The sequence below is a fragment of the Trifolium pratense genome, linkage group LG4, assembly GCF_020283565.1.
Source record: "Trifolium pratense cultivar HEN17-A07 linkage group LG4, ARS_RC_1.1, whole genome shotgun sequence".
NCBI lineage: Eukaryota > Viridiplantae > Streptophyta > Magnoliopsida > Fabales > Fabaceae > Trifolium > Trifolium pratense.
The window spans coordinates 297,567-323,518 of NC_060062.1; the positions used below are offsets into that span (position 1 = coordinate 297,567).

Here is a 25,952-nt window from a genome sequence, read left to right on the forward strand (position 1 = left end):
GTTTAATCAAAGTTTTCCTTGATTCAAAAAAATAAAAATAAAAAAAATAAAAAATAAAAAGGTAACTGCAAGGTAATTGCGTGAACTTAGTCAATTGAGTTCGGATATTCCCATTACACATTTTTTCACATGAATTTGGATTGTATTTTCAAATAAGTGATTCACACAATCCTCACTCAATGGTTTCTTTTTCTTGACAAATATTGCAATTTTATTTATTTATGTACAAAATGTAACTTTCTGGGTTTTGATGGAAAAGGCGATGAAGAGAAAATTATGGGTACTTGCCTGTGAAGTCTCAATACTCCAAAAATGGCAAAGTATCGTGTCTGATACGTACTCGATATCGATACTCATCCGATACTTTCCGATTATATGTATCGAATAAGTATCGGCAATTAATATTATTTTTAAAATAAAATATAACCAATATTTGTCGGATACTTCTCTAATACGCGTATTGATCGAAAAAGTATTGGGCAATTAATGCGCTTTGGTGATAGAAACGTAGGAGAGGAGACAATACAATTCGTATTTTCTCTTACGTATTGAATGTTAGAGTACGATGTTACCAACTATGTCTTTATTAGTTTTTCTCTTTGTCATGACTTGAACTCTGGACATCCAACTCCTTAACCCTTAGCTCAACTAGCTTAAGGTAGTACTTAAGTTAATATATGTAATTGTCACTTGTTTTCTTATTTTGAGTAATTTGAATGTTAATTTTTATCACTATCAATTTTAGTTATGTTTATATATTGTGCATTTATATATTTAATTTTAAATTTAATTTTTAAATAACGTATCTCTGACGTATCGAATCGGAAATTTTGAAATTTTTCCCGTATCGCCGAATCGGTGTCGTATCGTATCGGTATCGTGTCACGTATCAGAGCTTTATAGGTACTTGCATTAGAAGAAATGGTCAAGCAGTTGAATGATGAAGAGAGTTTCGATGAGGAAAGGGTGTTGCAGAAGGAGGTACCACGAGTAACTGACAGACACCTTCTTCTGGTGGTCAATGGAGTGCGGTTGCAAATTATTCCGCGGCCGTTTATCGCAGGAATCTGGAAGCAGGTGATGGCACCACACAACGACCCCATTTCTCACTCTCACTGACCCGTCTTCTTTCTCTCTTATATTTGTTTTTTTTTTTTTAAATTATTTTTTAACATTTTTTTCTTAATTAGAGATTAATTTTCAAAGTAGAGTTTATATTATTGTAACTAGTGGCCCATGCCCATCTGCCTGATATGTTTTTTATTATGCTAATTTGCATAAAAGATTATATTCTAAATTTTTCATATATCTCTTTAATTTTACATGTGTTGGTTCAGACGGAAATCAACACCTTATTATTATCAATTACTTAATAAGTTAACATGTGTACTTTCATTAAAAAAATACATCCAAAAGATCCTATTAGAGATGTAGTAGAACATGATAATAAAATAATACACGAGGAACTAAAATTTATTAATGGCACATCAAGATGTCAATGAATAAAAAACCTTGAATAAAAAGTGAAAATCCACCTTGACCAAAAAAAAAAATCCACCATCAACATAACACTCCAATCAAGATAAATATAAAGCATAGAGAGATATACATCCACAAAAAACAATAAGATCTTTAATGATGTTGCTTAACAGAAAGGTCAGACATGAAATCTGAACTATAAGTATTTTTCATTTCACAGCATATATATTTCATTGAAATAATTTTTATCGGTCGTTATAAAAAATACGAAGTTGGATAAAAAAGAATATATATTTTACTAGTAAAAGGAATGTTGAGTTGCTCATAAGCAAGTATTGTGATGATGTGGCATGTTTTAGAGAGCTTCTCATATCTATTTAAAATTTGTCCCACAATTTATTTTGTGTGTCCATTCATCCTCCAAAGTAATTATCTATATGTTACAATAATAATGACTCCCAATAATAATGAAAGAAAGAAAAGAAAAAAAAGATCAAATTACAAAAGAACAATGAATATATATATATGCTCTTTCATATTTTACACTCTACCAAACATAAAATATAAATCATGCATGCGTAAATATGATTTGCAATTTGCAAAATTTTACTTTAAATAAATAAACCAAATAAAAAAATTACTCCTCAAAAAAATTTCATGCTTGACAAAATAAATAAATAAATTTTATGAACAAAAATACTTTAGTTATATTGTTTATTAATTAATTACTATTGTGCTATTATTTTTTTAAAAAAAATTAACTTTGTCACACCAACTTTTAAACTACCATTCTTCTATATTCCTTAACTCTTATTCCTTAACTATGACAAATAAATTTATCATACAATCCTTTAAACCTTCATCTTTCCCATCCCTAACCATTGTGTATATAAATATATGATTTTGTGCACAAATGCTAAATGTTAATTTCTAGTGCAAATTTGAGTTTTTATCATCACTTTTCCCTAATCAACTATTGGATGACAGCTCTTTAATAGATTCTTCATCTCTTCACAATTTATTAGTTTCTATATATATAACAACTTATTAATTATGTTACTCTTACATATTGTGTGAAAATTTTAGACATCCTTATTTTTATTGATATAATGTTTGTTTTCTAACTTTTTTCTTATTTTTTATTTTTTTTTATTTCTTAACGTAGATATGACAATTTTTTCATGTGAATTAGGATAAAAGAATAAAAGAGAAACTTCTATTTTTGTCTTTGTTGCATCTTTGATGCTCAAGAAAGTCGTCGAAAAGCGACAATTTATGTGAGTATATATATCTTTGAGTGCATTTCCACTATGTTATGTTATTATTCATAATACCATTTTTTTGGTACATTTCATAATACCATATTTATATGTACTAAATTTTTTTTTTACAAACTAATTTTTTTTTGTTATTCATCTGTAGTAGAGTATCAAACAAGTTTGAATACAATTTTTACTTACTACCCTACAACAATATCACTTATTTTTTCAAGGAAAATATCACTAAAATTATTAAAACAACAAAATCATCATTTTAATTGTAACAGAAAAAAAAAAAAACCATTATAATTTTGATATTACCTACTCTTTGTGATAGAGCAATTATTCATTTATATTCAATTAAATTTGTCTTTTGAAGTACCGTGAAAATAAAACCACAAATCCACCTTAATTCATTTGTAAATTAGTTACAATAAGAAAAATGAATGTATGAGAAGATCAAGTTTCTTATAAAGATAATAAATCATTAAAAAATTTGTGGTAAAAATTACTCTATAAGTATAAATTAGTCTACCAACTCTTAACATTTTATACTAATTATATATGTATTTCTTTTTATTTTGTGTGCTCATTCTCCATTGTTAAATATAAGGATTTATATATTAGTAATTGATGGTTATTATTGATTTGCACTAACAATGGTGAGGTTGATTGATGAAATATATATATTCCTTGGTAATTTGATGATTATTATTGAATTACACTAACAAATTTCTTCGTAATTATTTAAACAATCCACACTTCAATTACATAAACAAAATTGGACAGAGGTAAACCTCACAAAGAAAAAAAAAACTAAAGAAAAAAAGAATTAAACAATTAAAAAAAGGTAAACTGGACAATAAACTAAAAAATCCTCACAAATAAAAGTTGAGATAAAATTTCACCAAGTAAAAGTTTGAGAGGAAAAAAAGTTAATATATCAACACAAAAATTATATTATTGTTAAATATAAGTTATGTTTAATTACATACAGTAGAATAAGTGCGCGGCTATGTTATTTGGTACATACTTTCAAAGAATGTGATCAAATGATGAAAAAGGAAAAACTAATATCTATGAATCACATTATATTCTATAATTGAAACTTATTTCAATCTTTCTCACGAGCAATATTGTTAGCAAACCGCCTCTAACTCTTTTTGAAAATAATAAGAAATACACCGTAGTAAAAAAGTAAAGCAACTTACGACTGCTCCACTACGATCCATAAAAAGAAAATATGAGGCATCTCTTCAAACTTATGAGATATATTAGTTTTTCTTTTTATTTATTATTTTATACGAACACACTTAAATTTTTAATTTTATTTTATACGATTACACTATTAGAATAAAATATGATACATCTCTTCAAACTTATGAGATATTATAAGAGACTCGCTAAAAATTATATTCATTGTGTCCTTAATCTACAATATAAAATCTCATTTTCCTAAACAACTTTCTTATTTTTAATATAACAAAATGACAACTAAATCATGTTACTATGATTTAAATATATATGTCATTATACTTATCATAATTATTATTTTTCATTTGTAATAATATATTTTAAGTATGTTCTAATCAAACCTGCATGCATTCATTTACAATTTCTTTGGTAGTTAAAATAAACTCCGCCAAGTGAAAGTTTGACGTAAAATTTTAAAAGAAGTCAATATATCAGCATAAGAATTTTATTTTCATAAAATATAAGAAAACATAAATTGGATGGAATATAATAAGTCGTTTTGCTATTTTATATATAATAATTTCATGGAATATGAGCAAAAGATGAAAAAGACAAAACTAGCTACTATATATATATATATATATATATATATATATATATATATATATATATATATATATATATATATATATATATATATATAAAGCACATTCTATAAGTTGAGTTTGGTTTTTTCTTTCTCATAAACAATATTTTTAGCAAGGATGACTGCAGCTGTAATTCTTATTGAAAAGAATAAAAAATATAACAAAATAAAAAAACAAAACAACTTGTGAGTGCACTAATGAGACCCATAAAAAAATTAAATTAAAATTACACAATTAATATACAATATAATACATCTTTTCACACTTATAAATAATATAAGAGATCATTTTTTTTACGGAATATTATAAGAGATCGTTAAAACTATATTAATTATCTTTAAAATATATTTTTGAGCAAAAATATATATAAAAATAAAAAATCAATTATATAAACCAATACAAAATTTCATATTTCTAAATAACCCTCTTATTTTTAATATAAATTAATATTAAACCTATCTATTTCACTATATTTTAAAATATTATCAATCATTTAATTATATATAATGATACTTATCATAATTATTATTTTTCATTTATGAAAATATTTTAAATGTGTATTTTAATCGAGCCCATGATTAAATTGTGGGTTGATATATTTTCCTGAAAATCGAGACTAATAAAATCGGGATAAAATTTCACCAAGTGAATAATTGATAAGAAACTTCAAGAGAACGAGAGGGAGGTAAGTAGATAAGTTATTTGACATATTAAATTGTATAGAAGGGAGTAAGCAGTAATGTTGTTATTTGATAGGTAATTTTCAGAACACGAGATTACGTGATAAAAAATGTCAAAACCACCATACTTCTTAGTTCAACATTACTCATGAGCAATATTTTCACCAAGTATAGGTATGTATGACCTCCAACTCTTATTGAAAATAAATAAATAAGGGATACATTAAAAATAAAAAAGCAAAGTGATTAGTGACTAAAATTGCAATTTGCAACTCATATAATGAAAACTAAGATTTTATACGATGACACAATTAAAATAAAATATGATACATCATTTCAATAAAAATTATTTTAATTCTGAACAACTTTTTTTGTTTTTACACATATAAAATATTGAATATAACCATATCGTAAAAAGTGTTTAACAATGTATTTTAATCGAATGTGTGATTATACTTATCACAATTATTATTTTTAATTTATAAAAATATTTTAATTATGTATTTTAAAATAGAAAAACAAAGGAATTAGAAATGAGCAAAAACAAAAATTAAACTAATCAGAGAAAATAGAAAAAAAAAATCACAGCATTTATACATCACTCACACTCAGACACAAAGCCAACCTTACCAAAAAAACACACATAAAGCAACCATGCACTCAAACTTCAAAAATCAAATGATATGTTTTTGTGATTATCTCCGTTTTAACTCTTGCTTGTTGAATGTTTTCCTTTGATGCCATATTTCTTTTAGGTTATGAATTTATGATTTTAGAACCTGAATTTGCAATTTTTTAAAAGTTCATTGGGGTCAATTCAAATTTTGTGAAACATATGAAAAAAAGTGATTTCAAGTTTCTAATTTTTTTTGAATAAAAAATTTGTTAAATTTTCATCATTTTAAAAATTCTCCAAAGCAATTGTACAAACAAAAAAAAAAAAATTGAATTTGCTAAAAAATTACATACCTCAAAAACATTTACTCATTCAAACACACTCTAGATAAAATTGTAATTCTTCCTCTTGTCTTTTCCAATGCCCCACAACACACATTATTCCTACCAGCACATTGACGTGTTAGCCCACTTTTTTAACTTGTTGGGTTGGGCCCTGCATGATTCTTGTGTGGTGTTTTCTCTTCGGGCCCCCCGTGTTTCTTTTATACCCCTCAATATTCCAATTTTGCCCTTGCAGAAAAATTCGGTTCGCAGAAACCGAATTTTTACTAGTGCAAATTCAGAGTAAATTTCGGTTTTTAGAAACCGAAATTTGTTTTCAAGGCAAAAAAAACTTCGGTTTCTACGAACCGAAGTTTTTTCAAGGGCAAAATTGGAAATTCAGGGGGGATAAAAGATTCATGGGGGGTGGGGAGAGAAAACATCTTCTTGTGTGTGTATGTGTATAAAGAGAAGTTTTGTATCTACTAACAAAACATAAAACCTTAATTTCTCCCGGGATTCGACTTATTTTTTAGCTTATGAAAATAGTTTATGCACATAAATAAAGTTTTATGTTAATTTATAAGTTTTTACTTGTTTTCTCATAAACTTATTGGTATAGCGGAAATACCATAAGGACATATACTGTTCCACCTGGGCAATTTCTTTTTACATGTCCAGACATTTCATATCTCTTGTCTAATCCTTATTGTATCAGCACACCATTGACTTGATTTTCCACAAGTCAAACATGATTCTTCTATCAATTTTCTCTAGCATAAACTTCATAGCGGAACTCCCTCCTCCTTGAATCAAACCAAAAGCTCCAATGCAAGTTTTCGGTCGTGTAGCATACATGCATATTAGTGATCAAGGTAGAAATAAACTTGATCCCAAATCTAAGAAATGCACTTTCATCGGTTATGGTGAGGATGAGTTTGGCTATCGTCTATAAATAGGAGGTGGTGGTGAAGATTGAAATTCATTCCAACATTGGGAGAAAAACATTACAACCTTGAGAGAGTTTCAAGAGAATTAGAGAGATTTCTAGTTAGTGAAATTCTTGGGTGTAATTGGGCTTTGGGTAGTGAGAGATATTGAGTGTTTGTAAACACTTTGTGTAAATTTCCCTTTTCAATAGAAAGGTCTGCAACAGCCCGGAGACATAGGCATTGAACTCCGTTATCAATCTTTGTGTTTTATTATTCAGCATTTATCGCTTTTCATTAATCTGACTTTAGGGAAATTCGACGTAGTTTCCTAACACATGATTCATGTGTTTGGATAAAGAGAAGTTCTGTATCTGCTAACAAAACATCAAAACCTAATTGTCTCGTTTGGATTCGACTTATTTTTTATCTTGTGAAAATAGTTTATGCAAATAAATAAAGTTTTATGTTAATTTATAAGTTTTCACTTGTTTTCTCAAAACTACCTTGAAAAGTTTATGAAATCTGGCACGCAGTGAACACAATGCTGCACAAGATGCTATAGCATACGTTGCAGCAAGACAGTCGCAGAACACAGGAAATAAATAAATAAATTGCAGAATAATAAATAAGACAGATAGTTGTTAACCCAGTTCAGTGCAACGTCACCTACTCTGGGGGATACCAATCCAGGAATGAATCCACTATAATAGCTCTAGTTCAAAGCCCTCGACCAACACCCGGTACTTGACTTATCACCTAGACACTACCCGTGCAATCCTACCTAAGAACCTCTTAGATAATGAGACCCCGTCCCAAATTCCTTCTAACAACACATACCATGTTGCTGTCAATAATAATAATCAGAATGGAGACACTCTCCTAGAAACTAGACCACACTCTTGCTTAAAAGCTTATGAGTGAATCACACACACTAACTCCGTGCTTCAAAGCTTAGGAGCAGCTTACAATAAACAACACAAACCCAGTCCTAAACCTGCATCAAAACGATACAAGAAAGGCTCACAAAAGACACAAACTCTAAACCCTAAAAACTCACACTTTGTAAAGAACACGGTTTAGAATACATAAGAATAATAGCTTGAGGCTTCACATATTTATAGTCTTCAATTGTCTTGATGTCCAAGTTAGGTCTTCAGACAAATACAGCTGTAGGAATTGTGGCAAACCCTAAATTATTTTCAGAAATATAATTCATGTTGTACCAAACAAAAAAAAAACGCAAAAATATAATATAATTATATTTTTGTTTTAAATAACATTCCTTCAGCCGACTTTAATAAAACTTGCTGAGCAAGACTCGTTTTTCCCAGACGCACGTGCCTGAATATATAATTGAAGCAAATCTTGACTCATATTTGAAATAAAAATTCTGCACGAAAAACAGAGTATCAGGATGCTGTACTATAATGCTACAGCACCTCAGACCAGCATCTGGCTGGTTGGCTTTTGCAAAATGTAGCCAATCAAAACACCAACAATCTCCCCCTTTGGCAAATTTTGGCTAAAACAACCTTAGGCCAGTGCATAGAGAGATACAATCTAAACTTTCCTTCGAGTCAACATAAGCACACAACTAGGAAAGAAAGTAGAACGATGCTAAGCTATTTAGACTTTCCTTCGAGTCAACATAAGCACACAACTAAGAAAGAAAGTAAGAAATTCATCGGATGAAAAGATAGCTAGCACGTAAGCATCAGAGGCATGCAACAGCGGAACATAACACATCTTAGCCTCAAAGTACAGATAGAGAGAAATAAACTCTCACATAGTGGATTCAAGATCGGAGAAATAAACTCCTTAAAATTTAAGCAGCGCCACAGAGGATAGGAAAAATAAATTCCTATATAAGCATGCATATTAAAAGTAGTAGAAAAATAAATTCTACCTACTCCCCCTCAATATATGCATAAACTTCACTCCCCCTCAAAACATGCATGTAGACCAACATGCTATACTAGATGCTATATCATTTTTCATCACATCATGCACACAGATATTACTCCCCCTTTTTAGCCATAAATTCTGACAAATAAAGTCAGTATCACACAGTAGGAGCAGAACTTCCACAGAGTTATCAGATCATAGAGAAACATAGAGTGCAGAGAGAATCAGAGCATAAGAACTCATAAAGTGCACATTACAGACCATAAGGGCATAGAAAACCTGGAGTATCGGAGCCAACAGACATGGATTGTGCATGTTACAATCCAGAGAGCATCAGGGCGTAGCCCACAAAATTAAAATCCAAAAGGACATGCAAATAAAGCATAAGCAGGTCACATAGAAGGACTTGCGTCAGAGTCCTCCTCCTCTACCTCAGTATCACCACCTGCATTACCATCAAGAACACCGGGACTGACATTGGAGAACACCTTGAGGTCAACAATCATTTGCTTTATAGGCAAAACATCAGTTGACTGATTGACAGATGATGCAGCACAGTCTGCAGCATGTGTTACTCAAACAGTCTAAAATCAAAAGACAAATCACAACCTCTCTTATCAGTCTCAGTACAGATGCCAGGATGTTGTGTCAGAACAATATCACCCATCAGTGTAGGGAAGGCTATAGGCATCTTCACAGTACATGACTTACCATGCAGAACAGTTTTATCAAGAATATAAGAACCAAAAGCAAAAGGTGATATGGTCCCTACAACATATATAAACCTAGCCAAACCTGTAGCCACAGTATTGGAATGAGTAGTTGGAGCGCAGTTGCAGTTTTCATCAATCCAGCTGCATTAATCAAATCAACAAGCTTTTGGCATTCAATAAAAAACTTCACTTAAATTCCTTTCCACAGCAAGCTCCTCAAAAGCTTCTTCTTTGGCTCAGAGGGCCCAGTAATCTTACTCCACTGTCTTTTAAGACCATAGATTTTCTTTTCTTTGGCAGTCTTGACAGGAACATTAGAAACAGCTACACCTTTACCAGCATCGCTCCTTAACCTCCTAGTACTAGAAGCAGGAGTCCTCTCAGTAAGGTTGAGATTGTACACATAAATAACATTTGAATCTTTCTCAGCAGATTCATCAACATTCAAAGGAACAAACATAGTTTTACCACTATCATCAACATAAGGGATCACATAGATATCATGAACAAAAACATTATCAGTAGTAGTTGCTTCAGCACCCTTTTCTTTGTCAGGAACAATAACATCATCTGGAGACTCGGGTATCACGATGTTATCCAAATTTTCCCGTGCTGCAGATGTTGTAGCATCATGTGCAGCATCTTTCTCAGGAACACTCTTCTTGACATGTTCCAACACAGAGTCATTTTTGACCTCAGTTGGAGCGCTAATATCATTACCAACAAATGTTAAACACAACAGGGGAGAACACCACATAACTTTCTCTGACAAATACTTTCTCACCACAAGAAACATCCTTATCATCAACAAACACACAATTCTTACCAAATCTTCAGATGTTTCAACATTACCCATAACAGCGTGCATTACTAAATAAGTTGAATAGAAAACTGCACGCCACACTTGCAATAATTGCTATAACTCTTCAGATAGGCAAATCCCAAGTTTGCCTCGCAATTTTTCAAATTGGACCGCATCTAGAGCCTTAGTAAAAATATCAGCCAATTGTTCTTCAGTTGAAATATGCTCAAGAGTCACAATACCTTCTTCAACTAGGTCTCTAATAAAGTGGTGCCTAATATCAATATGCTTCGTCCTACTATGTTGGATAGGATTCTTTGAAATATTGATGGCACTAAGATTGTCACAGTACAATGCCATAGCATCTTGTACCACATTGTACTCCAGCAACATTTGTTTCATCCATAATAGCTGGGAGCAGCTACTACCAGCAGCTATGTACTCAGCTTCAACTGTAGATAAAGATACACAGTTCTGTTTCTTGCTGAACCAAGATATAAGATTGTTGCCTAAAAAGAAACAAGCTCCTGAGGTGCCTTTTCTATCATCTGCACAACCTGCCCAATCAACATCACAATACCCCTCTAGCATAGACTTGTTCTTGTAGACCCACTTGGTACCAATCACATTAGTATTTTCTGGTCTAGGAACTAAGTCCCAAACTTCATTCTTCTTGAACTGATTTAGCTCTTCTTGCATAGCATTTATCCAAAACTCATCAGTGAGGGCTTCCATCACATTTTTGGGTTCAAACTTAGAAACAAAACAAGCATTAGGAACTAAGTCAAGTGTCCTTCTAGTAGTAATTCCATGATTAGGATTACCAATAATCAGATCTGTAGGATGATTCTTTTGAGTACGAATGGATGACCCTTTCTTTGAAGTAGCAAAGATTGGTTCAGGTGTAGTAATCTTTGTATCATTCTTGAATTCCTCAATAGTTTCAGAATCTATGCTACCTGGGATAGATGCTGTAGCATCTTCTGTATCATCTTTCACAACTTCACTTGAAATATCATCTATTACTACATTTATAGATTCCATCATGGTTTTGGTTCTGTAGTTATATACTCTGAAGGTTCTGCTATTTGTTGAGTATCCCAAGAATATGCCTTCATCACTTTTAGGATCCATTTTAGTTCTTGGTTCTCTATCAGACAAGATATAACATTTACTTCCAAACACATGAAAGTACTTAACAGTAGGTTTTCTACCTTTCCACAATTCATACAGAGTAGATGTAGTTCCAGATCTCAAGGTGACACGATTATGAATATAACAAGCAGTGTTCATAGCTTCTGCCCAAAAACCATGAGAGAGTTTCTTTACATATAACATTACTCTTGCAGACTCTTGTATAATTCTATTCTTTCTTTCTACTACACCATTTTGTTGTGGTGTAATGAGAGATGAAAATTCATGGATGATACCTTCAGAGGCACAAAAGTCAGAGAATCTAGAGTTTTCAAACTCATTTCCATGATCACTTCTAATCCTTAACACAACATTGTTTTTCTCTCTTTGAAGTAGAATACATAGATCTTTGAATACGTCAAAGGTCTCTGATTTCTTTCCAATAAAATTTATCCAGGTATATCTAGAGATATCATTTACAACAACATAGGCATACCTTTTTCCTCCTAAGTTTTCAGTTTGCATAGGTTCCATCAAATCCATTTGTAGAAGCTCAAGAACACTGGTAGTGGTAAGATGCTGCAGCTTTGGATGTGGCTTCTTAGTTTGTTTTCCAATTTGATATTCACCACAAATGCTTCCTTCTTCGATCTGGAGATTTGGCAAGCCCTTGATGGCTTCTTCAGGTATAGCTTTCTTCATGCTTCTTAGGTTGAGATGACCAAGTTTTTGGTGCCACAATTTTATTTCATCTTTTTTCGTGATTAAGCATGTCGACACATTTGCCTCTTCTTGAGGAACCCATAAGTAGCAGTTGTCTTTTGATCTGACACCCCTCATCAAAATTTCACCCTCATCATTTGTAACCAAACATTCAGACTTGGTGAAGTTTACCTTCATCCCTTGGTCGCATAATTGACTTATGCTTATTAAATTTGCAGTCAATCCTTTTACTAACAACACATTGCTTAGTTTAGGCAAGCTATTACTGTTGAGCTCCCCTATACCAACAATTTCTCCTTTAGTACCATTACCACAAGTTACAAAACTAGTTGAGTAAGACTTTAAATCAACAAGAAATTTTCTAATTCCGGTCATGTGTCTTGAACAACCACTATCAAAATACCAGTCTTCCCTTGATGAAGCTCTAAGTGATGTGTGAGCAATCAGAGCAGTAATCTTCTTCTCAAGTTGAGTATCATCACTGGTCTTCACATTCTTACCTTTAGGTTTCCATTCTTGTTGAGTGGAGGCAGTTGTGGAAACTGGTTTAGGCTGATGATGCCTGTTAGGGTATCCAAACAATTTGTAACAAAAAGGTCTTATATGCCCTTTTCTGCCACAGTAGTGACATATCCAAGAGTGATGTTTTCTTTTGTTCTTTGACAAGGGATGCTGCTTATGATGTTGTAGCATCTGTTGAGGCATCTTTCGCTTATGAGTTTCTTTTGGATGCATGTACGTGAGATCTGGGCTGTAACCTTTGTGTTTGTTGACATTCTCATAACTAAGCCCAATATGTTTAGGCTTTAGAACATTTTTCTCTAAGATTTCTTCTAGTTGACCATCAGCTTTATGAAGTTTATCAAGATGATCATCATCTTTATACAGCATGTCAGAGAATTTTCTCAAACGCCAAATGTCAGCATTTAATTTTTCAATGACTTCCTTAGCTTCATCAAGATCAGAGGATAGATAATTTACCTTCTTCTGGAGCTCATCCATCTTTGATATATTTTCAAATTTTTCTTCCTTCAATTGATTGATGGTTACCTTTTGTTTCTCAATGACTCTGCATATTTCTCCACTCTTGAGGCAGAGTTCTCTGTAAGAATCAGCAAGTTCTTCGTAGGTTACCTCTCCATCACAAGATTCTGTATCAGATGTAATAGTACCTGTTAAGACTGAGATATGTTTGGCAGTCACAGATGCTGTATCATCTTCTGAGTCATCATCATCAGACCAACTGACAGTTAGTCCTTTCTTCGTTCTTTTCTGATATGTTGGACATTCAGGTCTGATGTGACCATATCCTTCGCATTCATGACATTGAATATTCTTGTTTAAGCTTGACTTTTCATCACTCTTAGATTTTCCTTGATTCACAATGTTGCGCATAGTGCCTGGAGCATCATTCTTAGAATTTGGTCTGGGTCTTTTGTTCATTTGTTTTAGAACTTTGTTGAACTGTTTTCCCAGCAACTCCATAGCCTCAGAAATACTCTCATTAGATTCTTCTTCATCCTCCAGTTCTTCTTCATTATTTTTAGATGAGAAGGCAATGCTCTTATTTTTCTTTTCACTTCTTCCATTTGCAACACTTTCATAAGTTTGGAGTGATCCAACCAGTTCATCCAGCTTCATCTGAGATATGTTTTTGGCTTCTTCCATAGCTGTGACTTTCATATCAAATTTCTTTGGAAGTGATCTAAGCATTTTTCTTACTAACTTTTCTTCGAGAATTTTCTCCCCCAAAGCATCAAATTGATTATCATAGTCTAGAATAATCATATGAAAATCTTGAATTGTTTCCTCATCCTTCATACGTAAATTTTCAAACTGAGTAGTAAGAATCTGTAATTTAGACATTTTTACCTGAGGAGTACCTTCATGAACAGTTTCAAGAATCCTCCAAGCTTCCTTTGCTGAGACACATTTTTTGATCAGTTTGAAGATGTGTTTGTCTACCCCATTGTATAATGCATATAATGCTTTTGAGTTTCCCAAAGCAAGCTCATCCTCTTCTTTAGACCAGTCCTCCTCAGCTTTTAGTTCAAGTGTTGGCTTTCCATCCTTGTCCATGACCACAGGGGGGTCCCATCCTTTCAGAACAGCCTTCCAAGTTTTGCTATCCATAGATTTTAGGAAAGCAATCATGCGTGATTTCCAATAATCATAGTTGGAGACACCAACGAGAAGCGGTGGTCTGCTTACAAGCCCTCCTTCTTTGTCCATGTTGCCAGACATTCTCCCTGGAGCTCACCCTATAACCAGAAAGGGTGCCTGCTCTGATGCCAATTGAAATCTGGCACGCAGTGAACACAATGCTGCACAAGATGCTATAGCATACGTTGCAGCAAGACAGTCGCAGAACACAGGAAATAAATAAATAAATTGCAGAATAATAAATAAGACAGATAGTTGTTAACCCAGTTCAGTGCAACGTCACCTACTCTGGGGGATACCAATCCAGGAATGAATCCACTATAATAGCTCTAGTTCAAAGCCCTCGACCAACACCCGGTACTTGACTTATCACCTAGACACTACCCGTGCAATCCTACCTAAGAACCTCTTAGATAATGAGACCCCGTCCCAAATTCCTTCTAACAACACATACCATGTTGCTGTCAATAATAATAATCAGAATGGAGACACTCTCCTAGAAACTAGACCACACTCTTGCTTAAAAGCTTATGAGTGAATCACACACACTAACTCCGTGCTTCAAAGCTTAGGAGCAGCTTACAATAAACAACACAAACCCAGTCCTAAACCTGCATCAAAACGATACAAGAAAGGCTCACAAAAGACACAAACTCTAAACCCTAAAAACTCACACTTTGTAAAGAACACGGTTTAGAATACATAAGAATAATAGCTTGAGGCTTCACATATTTATAGTCTTCAATTGTCTTGATGTCCAAGTTAGGTCTTCAGACAAATACAGCTGTAGGAATTGTGGCAAACCCTAAATTATTTTCAGAAATATAATTCATGTTGTACCAAACAAAAAAAAACGCAAAAATATAATATAATTATATTTTTGTTTTAAATAACATTCCTTCAGCCGACTTTAATAAAACTTGCTGAGCAAGTCTCGTTTTGCCCAGACGCACGTGCCTGAATATATAATTGAAGCAAATCTTGACTCAGATTTGAAATAAAAATTCTGCACGAAAAACAGAGTATCAGGATGCTGTACTATAATGCTACAGCACCTCAGACCAGCATCTGGCTGGTTGGCTTTTGCAAAATGTAGCCAATCAAAACACCAACAGTTTATACTAATGCATAAAACCTTATTGGTATAACGGAAATACAATAAGGACACATACTACTCCACTTGGACAATTTCTTTTTACATGTCCGGACATTCCACATCCCTTGTGTAATCCTGATTGTATAAGCACATCATTGACTTGATTTTCCACAAGCTAAACATGATTCTTCTATCAATTTTCTCTAGCCTAAACTTCACAGCAGAACTCCATCATCCTTGAATCAAACCAAAAGCTCTGATGCAAGTTTTTGAAAAAAAAAACAGGCATAGAGAAAATAAAAGAACACAATCACAACACAAGAATATAATGTGAAAATTCACGCCCCTAGTACACCCACACTCTCAAAGCAAATACCTAACCACTAAAAATAAGTTATTCAATAGGTTAAAAACCATAGTGAGAGGACCTTGGACAATTAAGAATAAGTTATTCAATAAGTTACCTGGCCACGGCTAAATTAACCTTGAATGTTGAATGATTTATAAGTAAGAGGACTCATAAACCTAACACCTTAAGGTTTTGGGTTAAAGTATGGTGTCCAACTCACTTGTGTAGTTATTCAAGGCCCGCTTGAGGGGGAGATGTTGGTATTTCAAGTGTGAGTTGAGTCTCATATCGGATGAAACAGTGAATGCTGAATGATTTATAAGTGAGAGGACCCATAAACCTAACACCTTAAGATTTTGAGTTAAAGTGTAGTGTCAAACTCACTTTTGTAGTTATTCAAGGCCCGATGTGCCGGGGACACCTCAAGACCCAACACAAAGCAATAGGAGTACATCTCCATTCTATTTTCAAATTTTAAAAAGAATGAAGATAATTGGAATCTAGATGAATTGAGCCATTTAAAAAGGGGACAATGAACATTCTTATGTGTCTTGAACAATATCATATAATAGAAGATGCTAATAAAATGATATGTTACATTGTTACGTGTTAAAAAAACAAACTAAATGATATGTCTATATAAGAGAAGTGTGTTAGTAGATTACTCTGAAGTACCTGGAAGGCAAAACGTTGTTTTCCCATCGACAATTATTCTAGTAGTTTCTCGTAGTTATAGAATAACTTCTCAATTCAACCAAATAACAACATATTAATGGGGAATGGATTCTCTCCCATGAAATTTTTTTCTAGTGAAATCTCAACCCTTTATTGTTTTCACCACTTACAATTTTAATTATTAAAAAAATTAAATTATTGGTTGGATGAGCACACTTGAGAGTATTATGTGAAAAGTACACTGGAGACAACCCTCTCCCATATTAATGTAAGAAGAATCCTAATTCTGAACAGGCTTCGGCCCAACCCATCAAAATAATAACAAATAGGGATAGAGCTAGAAGGAAGATCAACAGAGACCACGGTTCCCCAAGTTTTTGAATTTTTTTTTATACTACTATGCTACTATATATATATTTTTCTTTATATTTTATAATTGATATTGTATATTTGGTGGACTTAAACACATTTTTTTTTACTCGATATATATATTGGGCTCTAAAGACTTAAGTTTATACTATTAAAAAGCCTTTAAATATATTACCAAAAAGAAAAGAGCTTTTATTTAGGAAATAAAATACAAAACAAATATAATGATTAATTTATTGAAAACCTAATTTCTCTTTTCTTCACTATTTTGCCTATTGCATTGAGTTCTTCACTTTCCCTCTAGTTCACCGACAATCAAAATAAAGGTAATTTTCTATACTTTCATTCTAGATTTGAATTTGTTTCTTGCTTTCTTTATTATTGATACCACATCATAAAACAAATAATTGATTCCTAAGTTTATTTTTTGCTCCGTCTATTTTTAGTGTTAGAGAATTTCAAATCTATATTTAGGGTTTAGTTAACAATAGTGCCTTAGGATGTATTGTATATATATATATATGTTGCATTGTGCGCCTGATACAAATTACGAGAGGTAATTGCAATTTGCTCATTGTTCTGTTATAAATTAAAAAGTCTATGTGCAATATTATTTTTTCTCTAAATTTAAATAAAAGATCGTGTATTGTTTTAGGTGAACGATGGTTAGAAAAACAATTCACTCATTTTTTAAGAGAAAAGAGAGAAATGATGATTAAGTACAAACTGTGTGTTAGCGGTTAGCGGCCAGCAGCAGCAGACTCAGATAAGAATGTTGAAGTTGATGAATTCAAGTTTATTCAATCTCGACGAGTGCACTTTTAGGAATAAAGGTTATTTCTTTTTATATTTGTTTGACAATATTAAGTGTGGTTATATTATATCTTATAATTTTTTGTCTATGCAATGCAATGCATTTTAATTTATTAAATTATATTATTAATCTTGGCCCCCCAAGTCAAATTTTTGGCTCCGTCCCCAATAACAAAGACAATAAAATGAAATATAACAACAAAAAAAACAAAGAAAATAAAATCAATTAAATAATTGAAAACTAATAAAACATAAGAAGTGTATAGTGTATAGTGGTACTACTAGCCATCCTTGGAAATGACTTATGAAAAATATTATTGGTCAGTTTAATAAAGTTAATTATAGGTTATTGACTCTTTAAAGCATCATCGAACTCAAATATTTTTTTTTGGTTTACAATGAGCTGAGAATCGATCACAGAACTTATAACATACTACTCAAATCCCTCACCACGAGACAAAACCTAGTGGCTTATCGAACTCAAAAATTTAGAATAGCTATTGTTAGTGTATTTTTGTTTTATTTTTAATGTTGCTTTAATTACATTTATATAAGTAAATTTGTTGTAATTTTTTTGTTTGTTTATGAAATAAAGTTAATAAGTTAGTTTAAAAAAAAGTTTAATATGTTGGTCAAAAATCAAAAGTAGAAGAAAGAGAAATTGAATAAGGAAGGTCCAGAGTAATTGAAGGACGGAAAGCATGGAGAGAGAATGAGAAAAATTCTCTTTCATGTAATCATGTTAACCATGCATTACCTTTTTTTTCATTCAGAAATGTTACGGAAACACATTTTTTTTTAACAAAAGTTGGACAAATATCCTGATTTTTATTTTTTAATAATATATTTTGTTTATCGATTTGCGTGCATAACATTTTCCTTTCATATTATGATAAGATGTCGTATTTTTATCGGCCAAAATATGTTTAGATAACACAGCTCTTTTGCATTTCAAATGGCTATAAAAGCAACACTATTTTCATTTCATAACAGCAAATAGTAAGATGCCGTATTACTATTTCGTTTTTTGAAATACAGAATATAATAGGGGGTTGCTTTGGCATTATTTCGTCATGGATTTTGCTCATTTAAGAGAAAAAAAATATATTAGTTTTTCCATTATCTACACCTACCTTTTCTTATTTGCAGCTATGATTCCTCTGTATCCTTTCCTTGTAAGTTGTAAGGACAAATACCTTACCCGAATTTTAATCTAAAATTTGAAAACAGATTTATTGGTCATGTCATTTATATATACTATGCAAATTTTCTTACTGACATTTACTGTTCATGTTAGAGAATTCTATCAAGTTTCACAATAATGAGTCAAAAAAATTCTCATATTATGTATTTGCGATGTGCATATATTTCAACTTGTTAAGATACAACATTAGAGAAATTCTCAACTATTATTATTTTGTCAATTGTAATAATTTTCTATTATGATATTTGATATATTCACATGCCAGAAGAAATAAGACTTCTAATTGAATGATTGAATAATGTCCAAACTTATTTTAGCCGAAGTGTTCACATAGTTATATAGAAATGGATCAAGAATAGTAAAAATGAGATGTTTTCATGCATCCTGTAAAAATCTTCTATAGGAGGATATGGATCAAGAATATGGATCAATATAACCCTTTGCTATATAGAAATGGTGATCTTTGGCTTTCAATACCTTTGAAAATTCAAGAAATCAACAACAAAGTGCTCTGAATATGTTGGAAACTAGACAATTCCATCATGGGACAAAATGTCGTAAACAAGAAATCAACAACAAAGTGCTCTCAATAGGTTGGAAACAAAACTTGACAACTAAGTGGATATAGAACAGACTACAACTGCATAGACACAAAGATCAGTTCTACTCTCTATTGTCATCTACTTACTCACTTAAGCATTATAGTCTTGTAATGCAGATACCCTGCCACCTTGCCCCATTCTCATTATCGTTTCGTGAATTTCAACTTTCATGGCGGAATTTGAATAGTCTTTCTATCTATAGTATTTACCCAATCTGTACACCTAATCTGCAAAATAAACAGAAGAGCATAAATATTACATACTACATCAAAGCAAACCTAAAAAATACGTATAAAAGATAAAACTGCATCAATTTATTATGCAAATTAACACAAGAATCAGATATATATGTGAAAAATGTTATATTTCTACATGCCACAAAGAATGAAAACTCATATACAATGAAGAATCTATAAGAAACAAACATTGCATACAAAACATTTAGGAAGAATGCACAATATAAGAACAGGAATTTTCAAGCCAATATGTCATATTGCAAGCAATTCCCTAGTCAAAATAGATTCAAGTAATTATCGATTTCATTCTTTTTTCAGTGTTAGATGAGAAAAACTACAAGCAATGGAAACAACAAGTTTCCGGTGTAATTCGTGGCTACAAACTTCAGAAATTCATCACTGAACCAGAAATTCCAAATCGGTTTCTCACAGATGCAGATCGCACTGCAGGAATGGTGAATCCTCTCTATCAAGCATGGGAGAATCAAGACGCATTGGTCTGCACATGGCTTCTCTCTACCATGTCAGAATCTCTTCTTGCAAAGGTAGTCGATTTCACGTACTCATCACAGGTTTGGGACGAGATTCATCGTCACTTTCAGACCTTGCTCATCACCAAAGCAAGGCAACTTCGATCAGAATTGCGAACCCTAAGCAAAGGCGATCGGAATTGCTCATCACAGGTTTGTGTATTAGCTATGTAGGTTCAATGAGTTTTCCATCCAAACTCAACACTAAGATTCCACTTACTCTTAAAATCTTGCTGTTAGTTCTATCTATAACCAAAAATCTTATTAGTATCTCTAAATCTGCTCAAGATAATAATGTTTTCTTTGAGTTTCACCCAACCTTTTTGCCTTGTCAAATCACAGGCTTCTTCTGAAGTCCTTTTGCATGGCGTGGTTGGAGCTGATGGACTCTATAAGTTTGCTTCACCTTTAGACTCTATTTCTGTTTTGAACAAAACACCTAAAAAGTGTAATTCTACTTGTTTGAAATCTAGTTCTATGAATAAGTCATCTAGAGAATATGATTCTGCTTGTACAAACTCCAGTGTTTCAAATTGTTTAGCTAATTCTGCTCCTATTGTAAATACTTCTCAATATGGAATAAATGTCAATAATACTGTTTCCACACCTATTTCTCATGCTAATTACAATTTATGGAATGCTAGATTAGGCCATTCCCATCATGACTCTTAGATTAGCTCTTCAGTTATGTAACATCAATATACCATCTAAACCACAAATTGATGTATGTTCTGCTTGTTGTTTAGGCAAGAGCCATAGACTTCATGCTCCTTTGTCTAATACAACCTATAATACACCTTTTGAATTAGTGGTTTGTGACCTTTGGGGACCTGCCCCTGTCAAATCTTCCTCTGGTTTCACATACGTTCTCAATTGTGTTGATGCATACTCTAGGTTTGTGTGGGTTTATCCTTTAAAATGAAAATCTGAAACCTTATCCAAGTTTACTGATTTTAAAATATGGTGGAATTACAATTTAATTGTAAAATCAAAACTGTCCAAACTGATGGTGGTGGTGAATTTAGACCCTTCACTAAATTTGTCACAACACTTGGTGTTATACATAGACTCACCTGCCCCCATACTCATCATCAAAATGGACTTGTTGAGAGGAAACATAGGCACCGTGTGGAAACAGGCCTAACATTACTATTTCAAGCTAACATTCCCCTAACACAGCCACACAAAACTAACCATGCAACACTAAATATCAACACACAATTTTTTTAATCAAAACATAACAATAAAAGCGATGACGAGTGGGATACCTTCTTGAGTGCTTTCACCAAGTTCAGGGTCGGCATATGTTTTTTGTTGTTCCATTGGTGTCGGTGGCATACCTTCTTGAGTGCTTTCACCAAGTTCAGGGTCGACAGATGTTTTTGGTTGTTCCATTGGTGTCGGTGGCATACCTTCCTCTGCTTTTTCCGGATCGCGTAACTCAGCAACAAAGGTACCTCCAGTTTCTGCAATAAACTCATCAATGTCAAGGGCATCACCTCCCTGAGTCTGTGGCGTAACGGGAGAAACAAACAAATCTAGCTGGTCTTCAAAAGATGATGGTTGCATCATTAATACCGGATCAACGTTACCAATTTCAGCATCAAGTTCCTCAACAAGTTCATCAAAATAGAAATCATGATCAACAAACACAGGGTTAATTTGGTTAGAACCTTCAACAACATCATCAACGTTACCAATTTCAGCATCAAGTTCCTCAACAAGTTCCTCAACAAGTTCATCAAAATAGAAATCATGATCAACAAACACAGGGTTAATTTGGTTAGAACCTTCAACAACATCATCATCAACGTTACCAATTTCAGCAACAAGTTCCTCAACAAGTTCATCAAAATAGAAATCATGATCAACAAACACAGGGTTAATTTGGTTAGCACCTTCAACAACATCATCATCAACGTTACCAATTTCAGCATCAAGTTCCTCAACAAGTTCATCAAAATAGAAATCATGATCAACAAACACAGGGTTAATTTGGTTAGAACCTTCAACAACATCATCATCAACGTTATCAAAAGCTAAATCAAGGTTATCAGCGATAGATTCATAGTCAATGTTATCAACAACTATATCCTCCTCCTCCTCATGAACAATGTTGTCAACATCTAAATCAACATTATCAACAACTAAATCCTCCTCATGAAGAACTAAATCTAAATCATCAGCAGCGAAGGGTTCAAAAAAATCATTACCAGCATCCAAGTCAATCTGACCAACAACGTCGTTATCAAGAACTATGACCAACATCGGTTCAAAGGGGTTAAACAGAGGCTCTGGTGGCGGTGGCGGCGGCGGCGGTTGGTCGTCGGCATAGAGTGGCCAAATGACACGAATAAGTCTATCGTATTCAACCCTAACAATCCGAGCACTTCTGTCACGTAGATCATGTACTACAGCAGCCATCCTTTCAGCGTCAGGCAAGTGTAAATGTTGAATAATCGACGCTAAACACCGCATGTCATCATCGAAAGTCCACATGTTAGAGAAAGTTAGAGAAATAGAGTGAAACAGTTAGAAGAAGAATAAGACGACGACGACATAGGGTTTCATTTCAAATTCAATTTTTTAATATCCCTTTTATATTTTCAAATTATTTTCTTATTTGTTGTGCGCCCAATCTTCATGTCTTCTCGTGTCGTGGTGGTGAATCAATAAATTCAATACTAAATTACAGTTTTGTCCCTCACATTTCATAATTTTGCATTAAGACATGTGTCAAAGCAATTTCATGTAAACAGTTTTTTGTCAAAATAGTCAAAGAGACCAAGAAATGCAAAACGAGGCAAACCTGATGGACTAAAATCGCACGTTTGAAACTAGGGGGACTAAAATCGCACGTTTGAAACTAGGGGGACTAAAATCGCACAATTAGAAAACGTGGGGACCAAAACTGCAATTCTATATTAGCGAAACAAATGGGGGCGGGAGTCATTGCACCATTTGACTTATCTTATTAATAATTAATTAGTTTAGACACGAATCAATTGATTTTTATTCGATATTTAAGTTTATCATTATATTAAATTAGAAAATTATTCTATATTATCAAAAAAAGAAAATATTATTCTATAAATAAAAAAAAGTTAATCTTTTTTTAGAATTAAGAATAAAATATTTAATTTTTTAGGATTCTTTGGGTCTAGTTGGTTGTGGTGGACTCTTTCAAAAATCAGATGACAGATGGATTAAAGGATACTCGCGCAAAATAGGAACTTGTGACGCCCTCTTCGCTAAAATGTGGGGAATGTATTTGCTTGAAGACAAGGTTTCTACCATCTTCAAGTGGAGAGTGACTCAAAAAGTCTGGTTTACATGATCATGGGGAAACTTAAATCCAAATGGTAATCCGTCTACCTTGGGTATCGTATACAAGAGCTTTTAAAGTTGAACTGGCAAGTGCAGTTTAATCATACATGACGAGAAGGAAATAGAAGTGTTGATTGGCCGGCTAATTTCAACTTTTCTTCAAATTCTTTTAACATTCATGTTATGAAGACTTGATGTTTCGAGTCTTATTTTTATGACATTTTTGGGATTTGCATGCTTATAAATATTCATGTAACTCTATAGTTCTTTTCTTTCTTGGGCGTTAGCCCTCCTTCACTACAAAAAAAAAACAAAAACAAGAAAAGACTCGTGATTTTACAACCTCGTTCGATTAACGATATATTTCAATTTTCAAAACTGCACCCGACCATGTTTAACCGTTTTTACCCGTTATTACCACACTAACTTAATATCGGTTAGGATGAGTAGTTCGGTCGGTTACAATATGTTTGCTCACCCCTAGTTTTTAGCACGTCTGGAACTTCAGACACTTCATTTATTCACTGGACTTTTTAACCACTAAATTACTCAGGAAAAAAATTTGTAGCACTATTAAATTATCAAATTTTGTTTGTTACCTATAAAAAATGGTATATTTTGATTCTTCAAAATTATTATATATGCAGTTTTAGTCTCTTGTGTTAAATTATAATAACGTGTAGTCTTGAATGATAATTTTGCAAACATGTTTAGTTACATTTATGTAATTAGTAAAAGAGTGTGTTAATGGGTGTGACCATAGCATTACTCTATCATGTATATAGTGCACACATGATAACAATATTTTGAAACAAAAAATACCTAAAACCACCTCTCCCTAGGGATGAATGGAGAAGAGAGGTTACAGAGAAGTGAAGATGAAGTTTCCCTCACTAAAAAAACTGTAAGAAAAAACAAAGGCTATTGTAAAGTGGTGGAGAAGAAGGTTAGAGAAACTAGAAAACTAGAAAAATAATTAAGTTTTGGAGGATGTTATGTTGCTAATTGTTGGATGATACAAGGTACATTGTGAACTCCTATTTATAGTAGAAGGAGCAACTACATAGCTTACATGCATGAAGACAAGTGTTAAGAGAAATACATGCAACATGACAAGTGGTAAAGGAAATACATGCATCTATACAAGTGGTAAGGGAAACTACATGCAATAATACAAGTGTGATACTTGCAACAAGCCAAGTGTATCACATACAAAATGTTATGGAGGGATCCTACAATGGATGGGTTTGGATCACAATGGATATGGGCTTAAGAAGAACATCAATTTCTAACACTCCTCCTTGATGTTTTTCTTGAATACTCCAAGCATTGACCTCAACTCTTCAAACTTTCCCTTGGAAAGAGCTTTAGTCATTATATCTGCAATTTGATTTTCTGAATTGCAATGCTCCAAACTGATTTCCTTTGACTTTTCAGCTTCTCTAATAGCATGATATTTAACCTTGATGTGTTTGGTTCTTTCATGTTGGACTGGATTCTTTGTTATGGCAATAGCAGATTTGTTATCCACCCATATGACAGTAGCTTTGCTTTAAAATTGTCCCACATCTGATAAAATCTTCCTTAGCCAACTAGTTTGATTTGTTGCTGCAGCAGCAGAAATATATTCAGCTTCAGCTGATGATTGGGCGACCACTTCTTGCTTCTTTGAATTCCATGAGAACACAGCACTGCCAAATGAGAAAACATAACCAGAGGTACTTTTCGCATCATCTACACTTCCAGCCCAGTCACTATCTATATATCCTTGGAGGTCTCCACTTTCATTTTTCAAGAAATGCAAACCATAATCAGTTGTACCCTTTATATACCTCAAAACTCTCTTAGCTGCACCAAGATGAACTTGACTTGGAGAATGCATGAACCTGGAAAGTAAGCTAGCAGCAAACATTATATCAGGTCTGGTTGCTGAAAGATACAACAAACTTTCATCATCCTTTGATAATTTTTCATTCACAACCAGAGGTGTGGAAACAGGCTTGCACTTATCCATATGAAACTTCTTTAATACCTCCAAAGCATATTTCTTTTGTGAAATGAAGATTCCAACACTTAACTGAAAAATCTCCATTCCAAGAAAATATTTCATTTCACCCAAATCTGTCAGCTCAAATTCATTCTCCATAGCTTGCTTGAATTGACTTAGAGAATTTGATTCAT

General features: G+C 32.8%; 1 protein-coding gene across 1 annotated transcript; it reads right to left on the reverse strand.

Moving 5' to 3' along the window:
* Window positions 1–19,499: 19,499 nt before the first annotated feature.
* LOC123920547 lies at window positions 19,500–23,035 on the reverse strand. Its single transcript, XM_045972826.1, has 2 exons — window positions 21,713–23,035; window positions 19,500–19,905 (listed from the first exon to the last, which is right to left on the reverse strand). Exons 1-2 carry the CDS (start codon window positions 22,941–22,943, stop codon window positions 19,901–19,903), a joined length of 1,236 nt encoding a protein of 411 aa, XP_045828782.1. The 5' UTR covers window positions 22,944–23,035; the 3' UTR covers window positions 19,500–19,900.
* Window positions 23,036–25,952: the final 2,917 nt, after the last annotated feature.